At 39.2% G+C, this 22,534-nt stretch overlaps 1 protein-coding gene across 1 annotated transcript in view; it reads right to left on the bottom strand.

The window, feature by feature from the left end:
• The window catches only part of LOC139372744 (calcitonin gene-related peptide type 1 receptor-like), a 48,166-nt gene that overhangs the window by 18,477 nt on the left and 7,155 nt on the right, over positions 1–22,534 (bottom strand). The window contains exons 4-8 of the mRNA XM_071112540.1: positions 12,510–12,613; positions 11,477–11,837; positions 10,232–10,342; positions 9,828–9,940; positions 8,944–9,035 (exon numbers count right to left, since the gene is read on the bottom strand). Of these exons, the coding sequence (XP_070968641.1) occupies positions 8,944–9,035; positions 9,828–9,940; positions 10,232–10,342; positions 11,477–11,837; positions 12,510–12,613 (781 nt within the window). The remainder of the gene's footprint in view (positions 1–8,943; positions 9,036–9,827; positions 9,941–10,231; positions 10,343–11,476; positions 11,838–12,509; positions 12,614–22,534) is intronic.

The raw sequence follows: 22,534 nt of genomic DNA, 5'->3' as shown, positions 1-22,534 counted from the left end.
AGGACATCTACTTTGTGCATGACACAAGTAATTTTTCCAACAACTGTTTACAGACAGATTATTTCAATTATAATTCACTGTATCACAATTCCAGTGGGTTTGAAGTTTACATACACTAAGGTGACTGTGCCTTTAAACAGCTTGGAAAATTCTAGAAAATTATGTCATGGCTTTAGAAGCTTCTGATAGGCTAATTCACATAATTTGTGTCAGTTGGAGGTGTACCTGTGGATGTATTTCAAAAACTCAGTGCCTCTGCTTGACATCATGGGAAAATCATCAAATCAGCCATGACCTCAATAATTGTAGACCTCCACAAGTCTGGTTCATCAATTTCCAAATGCCTGAAGGTACCATGTTCATCTGTACAAACAATAGTACGCAAGTATAAACACCATGGGAACATGCAGCTGTCATACCACTCAGGAACGAGATGCATTCTGTCTCCTAGAGATGAACGTACTTTAGTGCGAAAAGTGCTAATCAATCCCAGAACAACAGCAAAGGACCTTGTGAAGATGCTGGAGGAAACAGGTACAAAAGTATCTATATCCACAGTTAAACAAGTCCTATATCGACATAACCTGAAAGGCCGCTCAGCAAGGAAGAAGCTACTGCTCCAAAACCGCCACAGAAAAGCCAGACTACGGTTTGCAACTGCACATGGGGACAAAGATAGTACTTTTTGGAGAAATGTCCTCTGGTCTGATGAAACAAAAACAGAACGGTTTGGTCATCATGACCATCGTTATGTTTGGAGGAAAAGGAGGAGGCTTGTAAGCCGAAGAACACCATCCCAACTGTGAAGCACGGGGGTGGCAGCATCATGTTGTGGCAGTGCTTTGCTGCAGGAGGGACTGGTGCAATTCACAAAATAGATGGCATCATGAGGTAGGAAAATTATGTGGTTATATTGAAGCAACATCTCAAGACATCAGTCAGGAAGTGAAAGCTTGGTCATAAATGGGTCTTCCAAATGGACAATGACCCCAAGTATACTTCCAAAGTTGTGTCAAAATGGCTTAAGGACAACAAAGTCAAGGTGTTGGAGTGGCCATCACAAAGCCCTGACCTCAACCCTGTAGAAAATTTGTGGGCAGAACTGACAAAGCGTGTGCGAGCAAGGAGGCCTAGAAACCTGACTCAGTTACACCAGCTCTGTCAGGAGGAATGGGCCAAAATTCACTTCAATTTATTGTGGGAAGCTTGTGGAAGGCAACCCGAAAAGTTTGAACCAAGTTAAACAATTGCAATGCTACCAAATACTAATTGAGTGTATGTATTCTTCTGACCCACGGGGAATGTGATGAAAGAAATAAAAGCTGAAATAAATCATTCTCTCTACTATTATTCTGACATTTCACATTCTTAAAATAAAGTGGTGATCCTAACTGACCTAAAACAGGGAACTTTTTACTTTACTCGGATTAAATGTCAGGAATTGTGAAAAACTGAGTTAAAATGTATTTGGCTAAAGTGTATGTAAACTTCCAACTTCAACTGTATATACACTTACAATAAGAGCATCAAAATTAAAAAGGTCCTGTAGTGAAACATAATATAGGCAATGAAGCCAAAAGATGAAACTGGTTATCATATTTTCTAGAGTGAAAATATTCATGGAATACTGTGGAGTACATAGGCTATATCATTTTAATAGTGTACAAGACATTAAGAACACCTTCCTAATATTGATTTGCACCCCCTTTTGCCCTGAGAACAGCCTCAATTCATTGGGGCATGGACTCTACAAATGTCAAGCGTTCCATAGGGATGCTGGCCCATGTTGACTCTAATCCTTCCCACAGTTGGCTGGATGTCCTTTGGGTGATGGACCATTCTTGATACACACAGGAAACTGTTGAGCATGGAAAAACCCAGCAGCAGTTCTTAACACAAACAAACTGGTGCGCCTGGCACCTACAACCATGTTTTGTTCAAAGGCACTCTTTTGTATTTCACATTCTCCGCATGTCTCAATTGTCTCAAGGCTTGCAAATCTGTCTTTAACCAGTCTCCTCCCCTTCAGCTACACAGGGACTTTAGCTTTCACCTGGTCAATCTATGTCATGGAAAGAGCAGGTGTTCCTAATGTTTTGTACACTCAGTGTAAATCGTTAGTATATGAAATATGAAAAATCCGTTCACAGTTGATATTCACAGATTACAGTATCTTCTACAAAGCTGGAGGTCTATTATTATTACAATTAGCCATAATAAAACGTGTTTTCATCCATTCTGCATGTTGCCATAAAAACTGTAAAATGAACATATTTCATCCTAACAAAAATATTCCGACCTTTGATGTAGTAAACAGGACAATAAATAACATAAACCATTGGAACAACTAACTCTGGCCCATAATGACTTAGTCAGATGTTGCAGTCGTCTGTGAAATAGGTTCAAACAGAGAGTCATTAGAATGAAATGTTTGAACCAAGGAACCTCATATACTAAATCAAGATTGCCATTGTAGTCAGAGCATGCTGTAAACTGGTATAACAATGGACAACAATTCATAACTTTCTCTCAAGCAACACAAAAGGGGCTGAAATCATTTGCTTTGGTTCACCCATGTTAAATACTAGCACACACGACTTCCAACAACAAGTGGAATCACACCCTATTGAGAATCACACCCTATTGAGAATCACACCCTAAACAGATTATTAACAACTCTATTGGAGGCCACTGTGGAGCTTCCTGATCATCACGGATCAGCAGTCATCAAAGCCTCAAAACATCAAGCCTCAAAACATCAAATTATTCTCTTTTCTATCAAAGGTTAGGAAAGTAATGTTTCCAGTTTTTCATCAACCAGGCTTTCTAAAACAAGCAATTGATAACATTTTACTGCAGTGGGCTAAATCAGGGTCACACAGTCTTTCTTGATAGTCTTAAACAAATCTACTTGAAACAAAAGTATCCACCTCACACATGGTTATGGGCTTAAAAAATAAGACACCTGTACCATGTCAGATTTAGAGTTTAAATGTATTCCAGTTTGCATCCCAATATTACACTTTATATACATCAGAGAAGACTGAAATATAACAAAACTGTTTGACATAGAAACACCGGATTTTTTGGCTGTTTTTTTGTAATTATGTTTATTAATTATGAAATTATGAAAAATATTAACATTCCACCCATGAGGCCACTAGAGGGTGTTTTGGTCATTTGACTGCAGGAAATGGTGTTTACTGGAGTGAAATAGTGAAAACACTTTGTGTCTAACGTGTGTACACTTCAGCAACAATGTCCTGTTATCTGTCTCCAGTCATTAGCTAATGTTGCAGTCTTAATGTACATGTCTGGTTTATAGAAGAAGGAGAAGGGGATCTCAGTATGGCAGCATTAGTAAGGGTTCTGGGTCAGTAGTGTGTTGGAGAACAAGGCTACCATTAAATGACCCGATACAAGTAAAAAGACAAAGGAAGTGTCTTAACAGAATGTCTTCAAACTAGGATGAGTAGAAAATAGGACAGAATCACTTTCTTTACTCCAAGGTGTTCTCTGGCCACACCTAAACAAGCAACAACATTTAACTTCCTGCCATTTAACTGCCTGGCATGAGGAAACCAGGTTTTTAGGCTAAAATGTCCTGGTACTCTGTAAAGTTCATGATTGTCAGATGACATGAAACTAGAGGTCTTTAACCATGCACACCAATGGCAGTTTTGTCCTTCACAAGAACAATGCATATGCAGAAAATACCCCAGCCCTACTGTACAATATGGTGGTGCATCTTAGATGCTACGCTGCAATTTTTCTTTCACTGGACCTGGGGCTCTTGTTGTGGTCAACGCAACGACATCATGAACTCTGTCAACTACCAGGGCATGTTCGCAAAAAAAATTGTTTTCTCTGCCAGGAGACTAAAAGTTGTCTGCAAGTGACTGTTTCAGAAAGACAATAACCCCAGGCACACATCAAATCCCACAAACAAATGGTTAACTGACCACAAAATCAACATCTTGAACCCCATTGAAAACCTGTGGTTTGAATTGAAGAGGGCCGTCCATAAGCACAAACTAAGGATATCAAGGATCTGGAAAGATTCTGTATGGAGGAATGGTCTAATATCCCTCGCCATGTGTTCTCCAACTCATTAAACATTTGAGAAAAAGTCTCTGTGCCATTATCCTCACAGGGGAAGGGTGCTTGAGTACTGAAAACAGGGGATCCAATCAATTTGATCCATATCTTTGTTTTTTTATTACTTGTTAAAAAAGAACTTTCTCTGAGAAAAATCATGATTAGTATTAGTATAAAATATTATTCTTTATTTTAAAAAATGAGCATTGAATAGCTCAGTATTTGTATGATTTATTTTATACAGGCTTTTTTATTAATCTTTATCTAGGGATCGAATAATTCTGGACAAAACACACAACCATTTTTGACAACTGCATCATGTAGGACAGGCTCAGATAACCAAGTGATGCAGTATTTTTAAAGCTAACCCAACTGTATTTTTCCACGGCTAGTCAGAGTATTTTTATTGGCGAGCCCTGGCAGTGCTGAAGTGGAGGCCATAAATAAGAAGACAGTGCAGCTGTACCGCATCAAATGCCACTGTAAACTGCACATCTGGAAAGTCTAATACAACATTACGACTTTAACGTTGCAAGAGATCAGCCTTTAAATACATTGCCATGCTTATAAAAGTGATGCTCCCTTAAAATCAATGCTTTGCTTACTACCTATAAAACTTCATGGAGATAATAATTAGCTGATCGTGTTGGTCTTCCGTTAGAGCTTTACAATGCCAAGAAAGGATGTATTCTATTCTCTTCTTGTCAAGACACAGATACAGAGTAGTTTGAGCGTTTTACTTTTTGCTATTACAATGTGCACCTGCACTCTGTCTTACAGGGTTGGTGTCAATTCGGAACTTCTAAATTTAGCCTAGTTCAATTCAACCCATGAATTGAAATTTGAATTGGCCATACCACACAGGAAGCAGAATTTCAATTGAATTAAAGGAAGCAGAATGTAATTTAAACCAATTCAAAGAAATTCAACTGAGACATTAAACATATTTTGTCTCCTTCCTTTGACAAATATTTTGCTAAAATCTCCTGCATCTTCTTACTAACGAATACAGATACCATTTCAAATATTATTTGAATTATAACTCAAATATGTACAGTATTTTGTTTGTAATTTGGTTATGAGATGTTAGGTTGTACTTTCCATTCTAGAGTGAAAGTGGATTATGAATTGTTAACCTACAAAATGATCCTAGAATATTTCCAGACCACTGTAATTATTTCAAACCTTTTTTCTGAGGTTGCGTTTTAGAAATGCAATGTGTCAAGGACATGTTAAACATAGTGTTGGCAACCATACATGATGTCAAAATGAATTCAAATTCTGCTTTTTCTGGGAGGTGGCCAATTCATGAAATTAATTGGAATTAATTCGCAATAGTACTCGTTACATTTGGAATGCTCAGGCAGGACAGCAACATGGTCCAATTCAGACACCTACCAATATAACGTGTTGACACCACTACTGCCTCTGATCTGACCAACCCACTAAACACAAATACTGTGTTTGTAAATGATATCTGAGTGTTGGAGTGTGCCCCTAGCTGTCTGTATTTGATATGTTTTTAAGAACATTGTGCCGGCTGGTTGGCTTAATATCAGGAATTTTATGTATAGCTTTTACTTTTACTCAAGTATGACAATTAAGCACTTTTTCCACCACTGACTGCGCCAACTTTTCCAAGTCAATAGTAGCCAATGTAATGCAGAAAAGTTGTTTTGGTTCCTGCAGTTATATCCCCCATGAGGTGTCTTTGAGGATAATGGCCTGAATTTAAAAAGCATGTCAAATAAATGTGATGGTCATACTGCAGGATCATTGCTACGGTGAAAGATTGGGCTATAGGGACATATTCATACATATGGAACGTTCCTTCACAATCTGCTTTGGATCATTTGATTGTCATACAGCCTTTTCTGAGTATTGACGTACTCTTGACTTCTCAAACTTTTCTTTACAATCTGTTTTTGAAGAATTGATTTTTTTTAATGACTAATCAGCATTTGACATTATCATGGTAGAGTCAATTGCTTGCACATTTCTATTGCTCTGAGGTGATTTCAGACCTTCTCAGTCATCATAACTCTCTCCTTAGGTTTGATTTAACCACCTTTACTGACCTCTACTCCATTAAAATTCACCAGTTGTTTTCCTTACTATGCAGTTCTTCCTTAAGTGTGTACTCTCAACCTATATTTAGTAAGATAAATCAGGAGGGATTACCATTAAGGTTGCCCTACACTTAAATAAGAGCACAGCCAACTCATTCTTTAAACTGTCCTGAATTCATGTTTCTTTGGTCATGAACTCTTAAATGTACAGGAAATGAATCTGCTTTTAAAGTAGTAGCACAGAAATAAGCCAGCATGAAATTAAAAGGACGTGAGTATCAGAATGAGTAAAACACTCAGAGACACTGTTACTGCTCCTAAATATGAGTTTCACTAGGGTAGCGTGGAGGTCAAGGTCCATAATCCAATGCAGCTACAGTAACAAACCAAGCTTATTTGCGGACGTTCAGCTTCTAAAAATCTTAACATGAAATGGTGTATGATAATCATAATGTCAAATATTCTAAGGCAGAAAACTCATTATAAAATGTAAAATAATTGAATCATTTTAAAATAGTCACTGTGAAATGTAATCGTTGTAACATTTTCCATCACTATTGAAGAATATGTGATCTATCCATTTACAATATATTAGGAAATCCCGAAGAGCGGAAAAAACGATATTATCCAATCAAAATGTCTTCCCTTCAAATGCTACCCAACTCAATCACAGAAAATGACAAATTGTAAACCAGAGTGTTGTGTGGAAATGACAAACACAATCTGTTGAATAGATTTCCCTAAATGTGTGGAGAACGCATTTAGGCTTAATGTGAAGATGACATTTTCACAGGTCTGCACTGCCAGTGTTATCTCAGTGGAAACACACAGCCATCTTTACAATTCAGTTATCTCAGAGGAAACACACAGCCATCTGTACAATTCGGTTCTCTCAGAGGAAACACACAGCCATCTGTACAATTCCGTTATCTCAGAGGAAACACACAGCCATCTGTACAATTCGGTTATCTCAGAGGAAACACACAGCCATCTGTACAATTCAGTTATCTCAGAGGAAACACATCGCCATCTGTACAATTCAGTTATCTCAGAGGAAACACACAGCCATCTTTACAATTCAGTTATCTCAGAGGAAACACACAGCCATCTGTACAATTCAGTTATCTCAGAGGAAACACATGGCCATCTTTACAATTCAGTTATCTCAGAGGAAACACATGGCCATCTGTACAATTCGGTTATCTCAGAGGAAACACACAGCCATCTTTACAATTCAGTTATCTCAGAGGAAACACACAGCCATCTGTACAATTCAGTTATCTCAGAGGAAACACATCGCCATCTGTACAATTCAGTTATCTCAGAGGAAACACACAGCCATCTTTACAATTCAGTTATCTCAGAGGAAACACACAGCCATCTGTACAATTCAGTTATCTCAGAGGAAACACATGGCCATCTGTACAATTCAGTTATCTCAGAGGAAACACATGGCCATCTGTACAATTCGGTTATCTCAGAGGAAACACACAGCCATCTTTACAATTCAGTTATCTCAGAGGAAACACACAGCCATCTTTACAATTCAGTTATCTCAGAGGAAACACATGGCCATCTGTACAATTCGGTTATCTCAGAGGAAACACACAGCCATCTTTACAATTCAGTTATCTCAGAGGAAACACACAGCCATCTGTACAATTCAGTTATCTCAGAGGAAACACATCGCCATCTGTACAATTCAGTTATCTCAGAGGAAACACACAGCCATCTTTACAATTCAGTTATCTCAGAGGAAACACACAGCCATCTGTACAATTCAGTTATCTCAGAGGAAACACATGGCCATCTGTACAATTCAGTTATCTCAGAGGAAACACATGGCCATCTGTACAATTCAGTTATCTCAGAGGAAACACATGGCCATCTGTACAATTCAGTTATCTCAGAGGAAACACACAGCCATCTTTACAATTCAGTTATCTCAGAGGAAACACACAGCCATCTGTACAATTCAGTTATCTCAGAGGAAACACACAGCCATCTTTACAATTCAGTTATCTCAGAGGAAACACACAGCCATCTTTACAATTCAGTTATCTCAGAGGAAACACACAGCCATCTTTACAATTCAGTTATCTCAGAGGAAACACATGGCCATCTGTACAATTCGGTTATCTCAGAGGAAACACACATTCAAGGAGAAATATATAATGCCGTCTGAACTGTAGCAACCACAGTCATCACCGCCATCGTTTTCATCATATTTATCACCACTATCATCATCCTAATTTTCCTCAGGATTAGGTGCGTCATCATCTTCTTCATCTTTATCATCGTCGTCGTCACCATTATCATCTTCATCACTTGTTCAAGTGGGAAAAAAGTGTTAAGAGTCCCAAGACAGACTACTCTCCCTGATCAAACCAGTAGTTTGTTTCATAAAGAAAGCAACCCAAGACAGATTACTCTCCCTAATCAAACCAGTAGTTTGTTTCTTAAAGAAAGCAACCCAAGACAGATTACTCTCCCTAATCAAACCAGTAGTTTGTTTCATAAAGAAAGCAACCCAAGACAGATTACTCTCCCTAATCAAACCAGTAGTTTGTTTCATAAAGAAAGCAACCCAAGACAGATTACTCTCCCTGATCAAAGCAGTAGTTTGTTTCATAAAGAAAGCAACCCAAGACAGATTACTCTCCCTAATCAAACCAGTAGTTTGTTTCATAAAGAAAGCAACCCAAGACAGATTACTCTCCCTGATCAAACCAGTAGTTTGTTTCATAAAGAAAGCAACAGCAGCATCTATATTTACCTGAAGTAGAAGAATATAGCCAGAGAGATCAGGAGGGAGGCTATGGATAAGGCATGACCCACAATCGCCATGTAGTACAGGATATAGGCCATCTGGAAAATACAGATACACCCTATATTCAAACAAATAAGACTATACAGTAGTGCATCAAGGACATTCATGAACCGTTAACCCTGACTTCCATTTGCTACCTTGATGTAAACAAAATATGAAAGAGGGGAGACTAGGACATGGCCTTAAGGTCTGCAGCACAGATGGTTTTAATCCATCTTCTAATCAAGGTGTGTCTGAGCCATGCTTGAATAACGAATAGTCATAGCGTTCTTTGTGTCTTCACAAAGGTATTTTTAAGAAACCGGCGCTAGATGCAACAATCAGTGTTCTTTATTGGTCTGACATATTTATCTGTCTGTGTCACATTGATAGAGTCAGACGTTGTACTATGCATTGATAGAGTCAGACGTTGTACTATGCATTGATAGGGTCAGACGTTGTACTATGTATTGATAGGATCAGATGTTTCACTATGCATTGATAGGATCAGATGTTTCACTATGCATTGATAGGATCAGATGTTGTACTATGCATTGATAGGATCAGATGTTTCACTATGCATTGCTCAGAAATGTTCCTCTATGACTTCCTACATATCATGATTGTAAAATGTAATTGTGTGTAAGCGTAGGTACATTTTACTGCACCATATTTCCCATATCTAGCTCAATTTGACCAATTGTTCCCCCCTTGGTCTCCTCTGAATTGAATATAACTGTATTATCGCCTTTTGAAAATGTCCCCTTATTGTGATTTGTAAAATAGGATCAAGTGTATGCTATAAATAGCACATGTATGGGATTGATGGATCACTCAGTGACAAACCTTACCTTCAGCTTGCCAGTAGTGTGGAAGTTACACAGCGTGTAGTTGGACCACGTCCTATTGGAATCTGGGTGGCGGAACCACTGTCCTGATTCGCTACAGGTCTTTGTAGCTTTTTCTGATGAAACAACGAAGTAGGATTAATAATACACACTTTGAATATGTTTAACACTTAGCCACTTAAACAGAAACACTTAAACTGTACATGGCCGTAAAGCTTTGCAACCACTTGACACCATGAATAATGAATTAAACGCTATGAATACTTCAAATTCAAGCCAAGTTCCACAGCGATGCATTTATCACAAAGAGTTAACAAGTCAGCATGGGAGAATCAGACATACCAGTACTTTGACTTTATTGATTCTTGCTTGCAGTTTAACAAATGCCTCTTATAGCCAGGCCTTACCTGTGGAGTCGAAGTCACGGAAATAGTTTGGGCAGTTCTGCCAGGTGACTGTCCCAGCAGGTGTATCATCCCAGCACAGCCAGCCATCCCAGGTCCGGTTACAGTACAGCCCTGCGCCGCCAGCAACACACAACCAGACACAACACACTAATGAAGACTCATTGTAAATACACTATGTTGCTGGGTGAAAACAACTGTACATGAACCATTTGGCCACACTGTCGTCTGTCTACTGGTATAGTATGTTTATATCCGAATTCTGAACAGTGTCATTGTTTGTCTCTGTGACTTGTGATCGTACCTGTCTATATGGGTTCTTCTGATTGTGTGCTGTAACCCTGAAATGACTGAAAGTATTTTATTATATTCAAATTATATTTAAGCAATAAGGCCAGAGGATGTGTGGTATATGGCCAATATACCACGACTAAGGGCTGTTCTTATCTCCACAAAATAACTCTGGAGCTCTGTCAGAGTGACCATTGGGTTCTTTGTCACCTCCCTGACCAAGGCCCTTCTCCCCCGATTGCTCAGTTTGGCCGGGCGGCCAGCTCTAGGAAGAGTCTTGGTGATTCCAAACCTTTTTTATTCAATAATGCTGGATGCCACTGTGTTCTTGGGGAACTTTAATTCTGCAGAAATATTTTGGTACCCTTCCCCTGATCTGTGCCTCAACACAATCCTGTCTTTGAGCTCTACAGACAATTCATTTGACCTCATGGCTTTGTGTTTGCTCCGACATGCACTGTCAACTGTGAGACCTTATATAGACAGATGTTTGCCTTTTCAAATCATGTCCAATCATTTACATTTACCACAGGTGGACTCCAATCAAGTTGTAGAAACATCTCAAGAATGATCAATGAAAGCAGGGTGCACCTGAGCTTTTTTTAAAAAAAACTGTTTTCGCTTTGCCATTATGGGTTGTTGTGTGTAAATTGATGGAAAAAAAAATATTGAATCCATTATTGAATCCATGTTTCGTAACAAAATGTGGAAAAGGTCAAGTGGTCTGAATATTTTCCAAATGCACTCTATCACAAACCGCCAAGGAGCCTGATTGCTATTATAAACTGGTTAACTACATAATTAGAGCAGTAAAAATAAATGTTTTGTCATATCCGTGGTATACGGCCTGATATACCATGACTTTCAGCGAATCAGCATTCAGGGCTCAATCCACCCAGTTTATAATCTGGAATAATCCCACACACTGAGTATTAAAGTAGTGCACATCATCACTACCTGATTTGTTATATGGCTGGTCTCTGTTCATCTTCTCAAAGCATTTGTATTGACCGTTGATGATCTTCTTCCTCTCCTCCTCCTCCTGACTGACCCTGGGGCTGACTGGAGTCTCCACAGTGGGCTCCACAGACCCTGGCTCTAGCAGACCATGGGGAGTCACATTCTGGCTGAATGGAGTCTCCACAGTGGGCTCCACAGACCCTGGCTCTAGCAGACCATGGAGAGTCACCTTCTGTCTGACTGGAGTCTCCACAGTGGGCTCCACAGACCCTGGCTCTAGCAGACCATGGAGAGTAACATTCTGGGGAAGAACAACATGTAACGGGACAGACACCATAAAGAAACACACAGAATACAGCTTGAGGATTTCTATTTGTCAACAGGGAACAGTATCAGTGACTATATAAACAAAGATGGGTAGAATACAGAGTGAGGATCAGTGACTATATAAACAAAGACAGTTTTATAATTTTTTTATTCATTTGCAAAAAAATCTAAAAACCTGTTTTCACTTTGCCATTATGGGTTATTGTGTGAAGATTGATGAGAAAACATAATTATTTAATCCATTTTAGAATAAGGCTGTGGCAGTGACTAGAATACAGCGTTAGAATTTCTATTTGTCAACAGCGAACAGTATCAGTGACTATAAAAATGTAGATAAATAAGTAATAGAAGAAAAACAAGCAAAAAAACAATACAGACAAGATACAGAATAGGTAGGTGGGCCCAGAGTTGTTCCGGATCTAGAGACTAGACAAGGAAAAACTCCTGGCTCTAATTATGGCGTTAAACTATCAAAGGAATAATAACAGGGAAACACAACAGACAACACAATAACAGTCCTGCCTACACACCCAGACTGCATTCCAAATGTCACCCTATTCATTAAATAGTGCACTACTTTTGATCAGGGCCCATGGGGTTCGTCATAGGGCATAGGGTGCCATATGGGACTTATTCCCAGTCCCAGACAGACCTGTACTTTTTTGACCATTAATCAACAGAGAACGAATCAATCTCCAATTACCTTTAATTTGTCCTTGGAGAGCGTCAGACATTTGGACCAGGTCCTATTAATGGAGGGACTTTGGACCCAATTACCAGATTCATCACAATATTTTGACACTTTTCCTGCAAAAAAAATTTAATGGTAATTGTTAGCAGTGTAATTTGAGCTATGAGTAATGGTAACTTGGCAGCTGCTGAATCCATCAGTGTGATAGGGGCAAGACATGAAGCCATTGCTATAGCTCTGCTGACTGGACTGTAATATCAACTGTCGAGTCAATAGTTAGGCTTTTAGTGTTATCTCATTTTGCTGTCAGACACCTTTTATTTATTTATTTAGAAATACAATACCGTTCAAAAGTTTGGGGTCACTTAGAAATGTCCTTGTTTTTGAAAGAAAAGCAAAACAATTGTTCATTAAAATAACATCAAATTGATCAGAAATACAGTGTAGACATTGTTAATGTTGTAATGACTATTGTAGCTGGAAACGGCAGATTTTTTATCGAATATCTACATAGGCGTACAGAGGCCCATTATCAGCAACCATCACTCCTGTGTTCCAATGGCACATTGTGTTAGCTAATCCAAGTTTATAATTTTAAAAGGCAAATTGATCATTAGATCAATATGTTAGCACAGCTGAAAACTGTTGTTCTGATTAAATAAGCAATAAAACTGGCCTATAGACTAGTTGAGTATCTGGAGCATCAGCATTTGTGGGTTCGATTACAGGCTCAAAATGGCCAGAAACAAATAACTTTATTCTGAAGCTCATCAGTCTATTCTTGTTCTGGGAAATGAAGGCTATTCCATGTGAGAAATTGCCAAGAACCTGAAGATATTGTACAACGCTGTGTAATAATCCCTTAACCAGAACAGAGCAAACTGGCTCTAACCAGAATAGAAAGAGGAGAAGGAAGCCCCGGTGCACAAATTAGCAAGAGGACAAGTACATTAGAGTGGAAAGGAAAGAAATTCCACAAATGAACGTTTAACAAGGCACACATATTAATTTAAATGCATTCCAGTTGACTATCTCATGAAGCTGGTTGAGAGAATGCCAAGTCTGTACAAAGCTGTCTTCAAGGCAAAGGGTGGTTACATTGAAGAATCTCAAAAATAACACTTTTTCAGGTTAGTACAGGATTCCATATGTGTTATTTAATTGTTTTGATGTCTTCACTATTATTCTACAATGTAGAAAATAGTATGTGTAGGTGTGTCCAAACTTTTCAATGGTACTGTATGGTAGACCGCTGCACCACTCTGGAGGCCCATATGTTGTCATTTCAATAACATATATGCTTTCATATTGTAGTATCATATCAAATGTATGGTTTACCAAAACAGTGGTGGGGTGGCGGCTTTGCTGTTGTTTGCACTGCAGATTGCCCTTTTAAGTGTTATTTTGTTTCCCCTCACTACTCAATTGAGCATCACTGCATTCTATAACACTGAGAGCCAGCTCCTAGCCATTCCATAACACCGAGAGCCAGCTCCTAGCCATTCCATAACACTGAGAGCCAGCTCCTTGCCATTCCATAACACTGAGAGCCAGCTCCTTGCCATTCCATAACACTGAGAGCCAACTCCTAGCCATTCCATAACACTGAGAGACAGCTCCTTACCATTCCTTAACACTGAGAGCCAACTCCTAGCCATTCCATAACACTAAGAGCCAGCTCCTTGCCATTCCATAACACTGAGAGCCAGCTCCTTGCCATTCCATAACACTGAGAGCCAACTCCTAGCCATTCCATAACACTAAGAGCCAGCTCCTTGCCATTCCATAACACTGAGAGACAGCTCCTTACCATTCCTTAACACTGAGAGCCAACTCCTAGCCATTCCATAACACTAAGAGCCAGCTCCTTGCCATTCCATAACACTGAGAGCCAACTCCTAGCCATTCCATAACACTAAGAGCCAGCTCCTTGCCATTCCATAACACTGAGAGCCAGCTCCTTGCCATTCCATAACACTGAGAGCCAACTCCTAGCCATTCCATAACACTAAGAGCCAGCTCCTTGCCATTCCATAACACTGAGAGCCAGCTCCTTGCCATTCCATAACACTGAGAGCCAACTCCTAGCCATTCCATAACACTAAGAGCCAGCTCCTTGCCATTCCATAACACTGAGAGCCAACTCCTAGCCATTCCATAACACTAAGAGCCAGCTCCTTGCCATTTCATAACACTGAGAGCCAGCTCCTTGCCATTCCATAACACTGAGAGCCAGCTCCTTGCCATTCCATAACACTGAGAGCCAACTCCTTGCCATTCCATAACACTGAGAGCCAACTCCTAGCCATTCCATAACACGAAGAGCCAGCTCCTTGCCATTCCATAACACTGAGAGCCAGTGGTGTAAAGTACTTAAGTAAAAGTACTTTTTGGGTATTTGTACTTTACGTTACTATTTCAATTCATGGCAACATTTACTTCACTACATTCCTAAAGAAAGTAATGTACTTTTTACTCCATACATTTCTCCTGACACCCAAAAGTATTCGTTACATTTTGACAGGAAAATGGTCCAATTAACACACTTATCAAGAGAACATCCCTGGTCATCCCTACTGCCTCTGATCTGGCGGACTCACTAAACAATAATGCTTAATTTGTCAATTATTTCTGAGTGTTGTCGCGTGCCCCAGGCTATCTGAAAAAAAAAAATGTTAAAAGGATTTAGACTTGTACTTTCGATACTTGAGTACATTTTAGCAATTACATTTACTTTTGATACCAAATACTTTTAGACTTTTACTCAAGTAGTATTTTACTGGGTGACTTTCACTTTTACTTGAGTCATTTTCCATTAAGATATCTTAACTTGTACTCAAGTATGACAATTGAGTACTTTTTCCACCAGTGCTGAGAGCCAACTCCTTGTCATTCAACAAATTCACGACCAAAGCTAAAAACACTTAAGATTTAAGTCATGGGCATCACATAAGTTTTTATTATACCAGACTTAAGGGGAACTCTTTTCTGCTGTAATCCTTAAAGTGTGAGTTGAATCTCCTGTTGATTAATGCCAGAGATCACGATGTTCCCTCTCTGGGAGTACGCTAACCCAGCAACCTGTCCTACCCCAGCAGCTAATCAACGGTTACATAAAACCCAGCAGAGCTTTCACAGACATCTGGCTTCAACCGAGCCGATGAAGGATGACCTCATTAGGAAGCTTGCTGCATCACCAGCCATAATAATCTAATTGCAGTTGTAAAGTGTCACTGGTCAGATCAGGGCCCATTTGCAAAAAAACATCTCAGAGTAGGAGTACTGATCTACGATTAGTTTTGCCTTTTAGATCACACTGATTTAAATGACATGCACATAAATGACAAAACCTGATCCTAGATTGGTGTGTTTGATACATATGGCCACTGGGCTGCAGATCTAGAACCAGGTCCCCCCTGTCCAGATAATCATATTCATTATGATCTAAAAGGTCAAATTGATCCAAGATCAAAACTCAGGTGAACCCAGGTGCAGAAAGGATAAGGGAAAGGGAAAGTAAAGGGGGATACCTAGTCAGTTGCACAACTGAATGGCTTCAAACGCATTTAAACCAACCCATCATTCCGTATCATCTCCATAATCTGGCCTCTAGGCCTCTAGATATAGTCTCTAGACACCCTTATCATCTCTATAATCTAGTCTCTAGACACCCTTATAATCTCTATAATATAGTCTCTAGACACCCTTATCATCTCTATAATCTAGTCTCTAGACACCCTTATCATCTCTATAATCTTGTCTCTAGACACCCTTATCATCTCTATAATATAGTCTCTAGACACCCTTATCATCTCTATAATCTAGTCTCTAGACACCCTTATCATCTCTATAATCTTGTCTCTAGACACCCTTATAATCTCTATAATATAGTCTCTAGACACCCTTATCATCTCTATAATCTAGTCTCTAGACACCCTTATAATCTCTATAATATAGTCTCTAGACACCCTAATCATCTCTATAATATAGTCTCTAGACACCCTTATCATCTCTATAATCTTGTCTCTAGACACCATTATAATCTCTATAATATAGTCTCTAGTCACCACTACCATCTCTATAATCTAGTCTCTAGTCACCCCTACCATCTCTATAATCTAGTCTCTAGTCACCCTTATCATCTCTATAATCTAGTCTCTAGACACCCTTATCATCTCTATAATCTAGTCTCTAGTCACCACTACCATCTCTATAATCTAGTCTCTAGTCACCCCTACCATCTCTATAATCTAGTCTCTAGTCACCCTTATCATCTCTATAATCTAGTCTCTAGACACCCTTATCATCTCTATAATCTAGTCTCTAGTCACCACTACCATCTCTATAATCTAGTCTCTAGTCACCCCTACCATCTCTATAATCTAGTCTCTGGTCACCCCATCATCTCTATAATATAATCTATAGTTACCCTTATCATCTCTATAATCTAGTCTCTAGACACCCTTATCATCTCTATAATATAGTCTCTAGACACCCTTATCATCTCTATAATCTAGTCTCTAGACACCCTTATCATCTCTATAATATAGTCTCTAGACACCCTTATCATCTCTATAATCTAGTCTCTAGTCACCCCTACCATCTCTATAATCTAGTCTCTGGTCACCCCATCATCTCTATAATATAATCTATAGTTACCCTTATCATCTCTATAATCTAGTCTCTAGACACCCTTATCATCTCTATAATATAGTCTCTAGACACCCTTATCATCTCTATAATCTAGTCTCTAGTCACCCCTACCATCTCTATAATCTAGTCTCTGGTCACCACATCATCTCTATAATATAATCTATAGTTACCCTTATCATCTCTATAATCTAGTCTCTGGTCACCCCACCATCTCTATAATATAATCTATAGTTACCCTTATCATCTCTATAATGTAGTCACCCTGTGAAGCAGAAACCGAGGCGGCGGATCAGACAGTGAAGAGACAGACAGGATGTTCAGGTGCTCACTTCTCTTAGAACTTTTATTGACAATAGGTGCAGGACGAATTGAACAATAAACTTTGTACAGAAGGTAACAAAAAGGACGTTGAGAAAGACTTGAATAAATCAAAGATATTCTCAGTTTTAACTATTCGGGCAACAACTCTTTGCTTATAACCAAACTCAGGTATAACTCTACTCTAGCCAACATGTTGCCTGCCCAGCCTGCCGTCCACCAGGCAAAGGTCAACTGAGGACCTAAGAACTTTTTACAGGAACTCCCTTCCGCTAGGAATGTTCCATCACGATAGCCCCAAAACACATTTCTACCATAAATGTGTAATTTCCCATGGACATACAGTATATCATAAACAACAGTTTTACATAAACACACACAACAATAACTTCTTCTTTAAGTCTCACAATACACATTCATGAAGTTATTCACCCCCGGGATAATTCATCACTTTGTTAATTCCCACCAAACAATAAATGTTCCTTGATGACTCGTAGACTAATTTGCGCTTTGTGTAATGCACACCGGCACTTCAACAAGGAAACAAACACATCAGGTAGGTTACATTATATGATTAGTCTCTACCAACAATTAGATCGTTATTCCTCTAATATATTTCACATTGCTAGAGCATGTACATTTTAAATTGGAAGCTTTATACACTGTAGAAACATAGTTCACAAGTTATATTGCTTTAGTAACTGGCGTGCATAACAAACACTCGACTTACGTCAAAGTATTGTTGGGAAACGGAATGCGGTACTCTATCCAACATATTCTATTTTGTTTCAGGATTCTTGGCTATACCTTGAAGAGATACAATAAAGAGTCTTTCTCCAACCAATCATTTGTTTCATTGTCTATAAATCACGGACATGCGCTCCATGACATACCCCTATCATCTCTATAATCTAGTATCTAACCACCCCTATCATCTCTATAATCTAGTATCTAACCACCCCTATCATCTCTATAATCTAGTATCTAACCACCCCTATCATCTCTATAATCTAGTATCTAACCACCCCTATCATCTCTATAATCTAGTCTCTAACCACCCCTATCATCTCTATAATCTAGTCTCTAACCACCCCTATCATCTCTATAATCTAGTCTCTAACCACCCTTATCATCTCTATCATCTAGTCTCTAACCACCCCTATCATCTCTATAATCTAGTCTCAAATCACTCCTATCATCTCTATAATCTAGTATCTAACCACCCCTATCATCTCAATAATCTAGTCTCTAATCACCCCTATCATCTCTATCATCTAGTCTCTAATCACCCCTATCATCTCTATCATCTAGTCTCTAGTCACTCCTAACATCACTTTCCTGAAGTCGTGGACTTCAGTAAACAGCAGAGCCCCTATCCACATAGAAGGGACAGCAGTGGAGAAGGTGGAAAGTTAAGTTCCTCGGAGTACACATCACAGAAAAACTGAAACGGTTCACCCACATCACCACTTCAACCTCAGGAGGCTGAAGAAATGTGGCTTGTTACCCAAAACCCTGACAAACTTTTACAGATGCACAATCGAGAGCATCCTTTCGGGCTGTATCACAGCCTGGTACGGAAACTGCACCGCCCTCAACCGCAAGGCTCTCCAGAGGGTAGTGCGGTCTGCACAGCGCATCACTGGGGGCAAACTACCTGCCCTCCATGACAACTACAGCACCCGATGTCACAGGAAGGCCAAAAAGATAATCAAGGACAACAACCACCCGAGCCACTGCCCGTTCACACCACTACCATCCAGAAGGCAAGGTCAGTACAGGTGCATCAAAGCTGGGACCGAGAAACTCTCAAGGCCATCAGACTGCTAAACACCAATCACTAACTCAAGAGAGGCTGCTGCCTACATTGAGACCCAATCACTGGCCACTTTAATAAATGGTTCACTAGTCACTTTAAAAAATGCCACTTTAATAGTGTTTACATACAGTTGATGTCGGAAGTTTACATACACTTAGGTTGTAGTCATTAAAACTCATTTTTCAACCACTCCACAAATTTCTTGTTAAGAAACTATAGTTTTGGCAAGTCAGTTAGGACATCTACTTTGTGCATGACACATGTCATTTTTCCAACAATTGCTTATAGACAGATTATTTCACTTATAATTCATTGTATCACAATTCCAGTGGGTCAGAAGTTTACATACAATAAGTTGACTGTGCCTTAAACAGCTTGGAAAATTCCAGAAAATGATGTCATGGCTTTAGAAGCTTCTGATAGGCTAATTGACATAGTTTGAGTCAATTTATGTACCTATGGATGTATTTCAAGGCCTACCTTCAAACTCAGTGCCTCTTTGCTTGTCATCATGGTAAAATCAAAAGATATCAGCCAAGACCTCAGAAAAAAATTGTAGACCTCCACAAGTCTGGTTCATCCTTGGGAGCAATTTCCAAATGCCTGAAGGTACCACATTCATCTGTACAAACAATAGTACGCAAGTATAAACACCATGGGACCATGCAGCTGTCATACCGCTCTGTCTCCTAGAAAATAATGTACTTTTGTTCGAAAAGTCCAAATCAATCCCAGAACAACAGCAAAGGACCTTGTGAAGATGCTGGAGGAAAAGTATCTACATCCACAATAAAACAAGTCCTATATCGACATAACCTGAAAGGCCGCTTAGCAAGGAAGAAGCCACTGCTCCAAAACCGCCATAAAATAGCCATACTATGGTTTGCAACTGCACATGGGGACAAAGATCGTACTTTTTGGAGAAATATCCTCTGGTCTGATGAAACAAAAAAAGAACTGTTTGGCCATCATGACCATCGTTATGTTTGGAGGAAAAGGGGGAGGATTGCAAGCTGAAGAACACCATCCCAACCGTGAAGCACGGGGGTGGCAGCATCATGTTGTGAGGGTGCATTGCTGCAGGAAGGACTGGTGCACTTCACAAAATAGATGCCATCATGAGGTTGGAAACGTATGTGGATATATTGAAGCAACATCTCAAGACATCAGTCAGGAAGTTAAAGCTTGGTCGCAAATGGGTTTTCCAAATGCACAATGACCCCAAGCATACTTCCAAAGTTGTGGCAAAATGGTTTAAGGACAACAAAGTCAAGGTATTGGAGTGGCCATCACAAAGCCTTGACCTCAATCCTATATAAAATTTGTGGGCAGAACTGAAAAAGTGTGTGCGAGTAAGAAGGCCTACAAACCTGACTCAGTTACACCAGCTCTGTCAGGAGGAATGGGCCAAAATTCACCCAATTTATTGTGGGAAGCTTGTGGAAGGCTAGCCAAAATGTTTGACCCAAGTTAAACAATTTAAGGCAATGCTACCAAATACTAATTGAGTGTATGTAAATTTCTGACCCACTAGAAATGTGATGAAAGAAACAAAGGCTGAAATAAATAATTCTCTCTACTATTATTCTGACATTTCACGTTCTTAAAATAAAGTGGTGATCCCAACTGACCTAAGACAAGGAATTTTTACTAGGATTAAATGTCAGGAATTGTGAAAAACTGAGTTTAAATGTATTTGGCTAAAGTGTATGTAAACTTCCGACTTCAACTGTATCATACGTTACTCATATCACATGTATATACTGTATTTTATACAATCTACTGCACCTTGCCTATGCCGCTCAGCCATCGCTCATCCATATACTGATATGTACATATTCTCATTCACCCCTTTAGATTTGTGTGTATTTGGTAGTTGTTGGGGAATTGTTAGCGATTTCTTGTTAGATATTACTTGTTAGACATTACTGCACTGTCGGAACTAGAAGCACAAGCATTTCTCTACAGTCGCATTAGCATCTGCTAACCATGTTTATGTGACCAATAAAATGTGATTTGATTTTATATAATTTAGTCTCTAATCACCCCTATCATCTCTATAATTGAGTCCCTAGTCACCCCTAACATCTATTTAATCTAGTCTCTAATCACCACTAACATCTCTATAATCTAACCTCTAGTAACCCCTGTCATCTCTATAATCTAGTCTCTAGTCACCCCTTTCATTGCTATAATCTTGTCTCTAGTCACCCCAATCATCTCTGTAATCTAACCTCTAGTCACGCCTAACATCTCTGTAATCTTGTCACCCCTATCATCACTATAATCAAACCTCTAGTCACCCCATCATCTCTGTAATCTTGTCACCCGTATCATCTCTATAATCTAGTCTCTAGTCACCCCTATAATCTAATATCTAGTCACCCCTATCATCTCTATAATCTAACGTCTCGTAAACCCTATAATCTCTACAATCTAGTCTCTAGTCACCACATCATCAATACAATCTAACCTCTAGTCACCCCTAACATCTCTATAATCTAGTCACTAATCACTACTATCATCTATGTAATTTAACATCTAGTAACCCCTAACATCTCTGTAATCTAATATCTAGTCACCCCTATCATCTCTATAATCTCACCTCTAGTCACCCCATCATCTCTATAATCTAGTCTCTAGTCACCCCTAACATCTCTATAATCCAATCTCTAGTAACCCCTATCATCTCTGTAATCTAACCTCAAGTCACCCCTAACATCTCTGTAATCTTGTCACCCCTATCATCTCTATAATCTAGTCTCAAGTCACCCCTAACATCTCTGTAATCTAGTCTCTAGAGACCCCTAACATCTCTATAATCCAATCTCTAGTAACCCCTATCATCTCTGTAATCTAACATCTAGTCACCCCTATCATCTCTATAATATCACCTCTATTCACCCCATCATCTCTATAATCTAGTCTCTAGTCACCCCATCATCTCTATAATCTAACATCTAGTCACCCCTATCATCTATATAATCTAGTCTCTAGTCCCCCTATCATCTCTGTAATCTAACCTCAAGTCACCCCTAACATCTCTGTAATCTTGTCACCCCTATCATCTCTATAATCTAGTCTCAAGTCACCCCTAACATCTCTGTAATCTAGTCTCTAGAGACCCCTAACATCTCTATAATCCAATCTCTAGTAACCCCTATCATCTCTGTAATCTAACATCTAGTCACCCCTATCATCTCTATAATATCACCTCTATTCACCCCATCATCTCTATAATCTAGTC

The sequence above is a fragment of the Oncorhynchus clarkii genome, chromosome 18 (assembly GCF_045791955.1).
Source record: "Oncorhynchus clarkii lewisi isolate Uvic-CL-2024 chromosome 18, UVic_Ocla_1.0, whole genome shotgun sequence".
NCBI lineage: Eukaryota > Metazoa > Chordata > Actinopteri > Salmoniformes > Salmonidae > Oncorhynchus > Oncorhynchus clarkii.
This window is presented reverse-complemented; position numbering and strand designations above follow the sequence as displayed.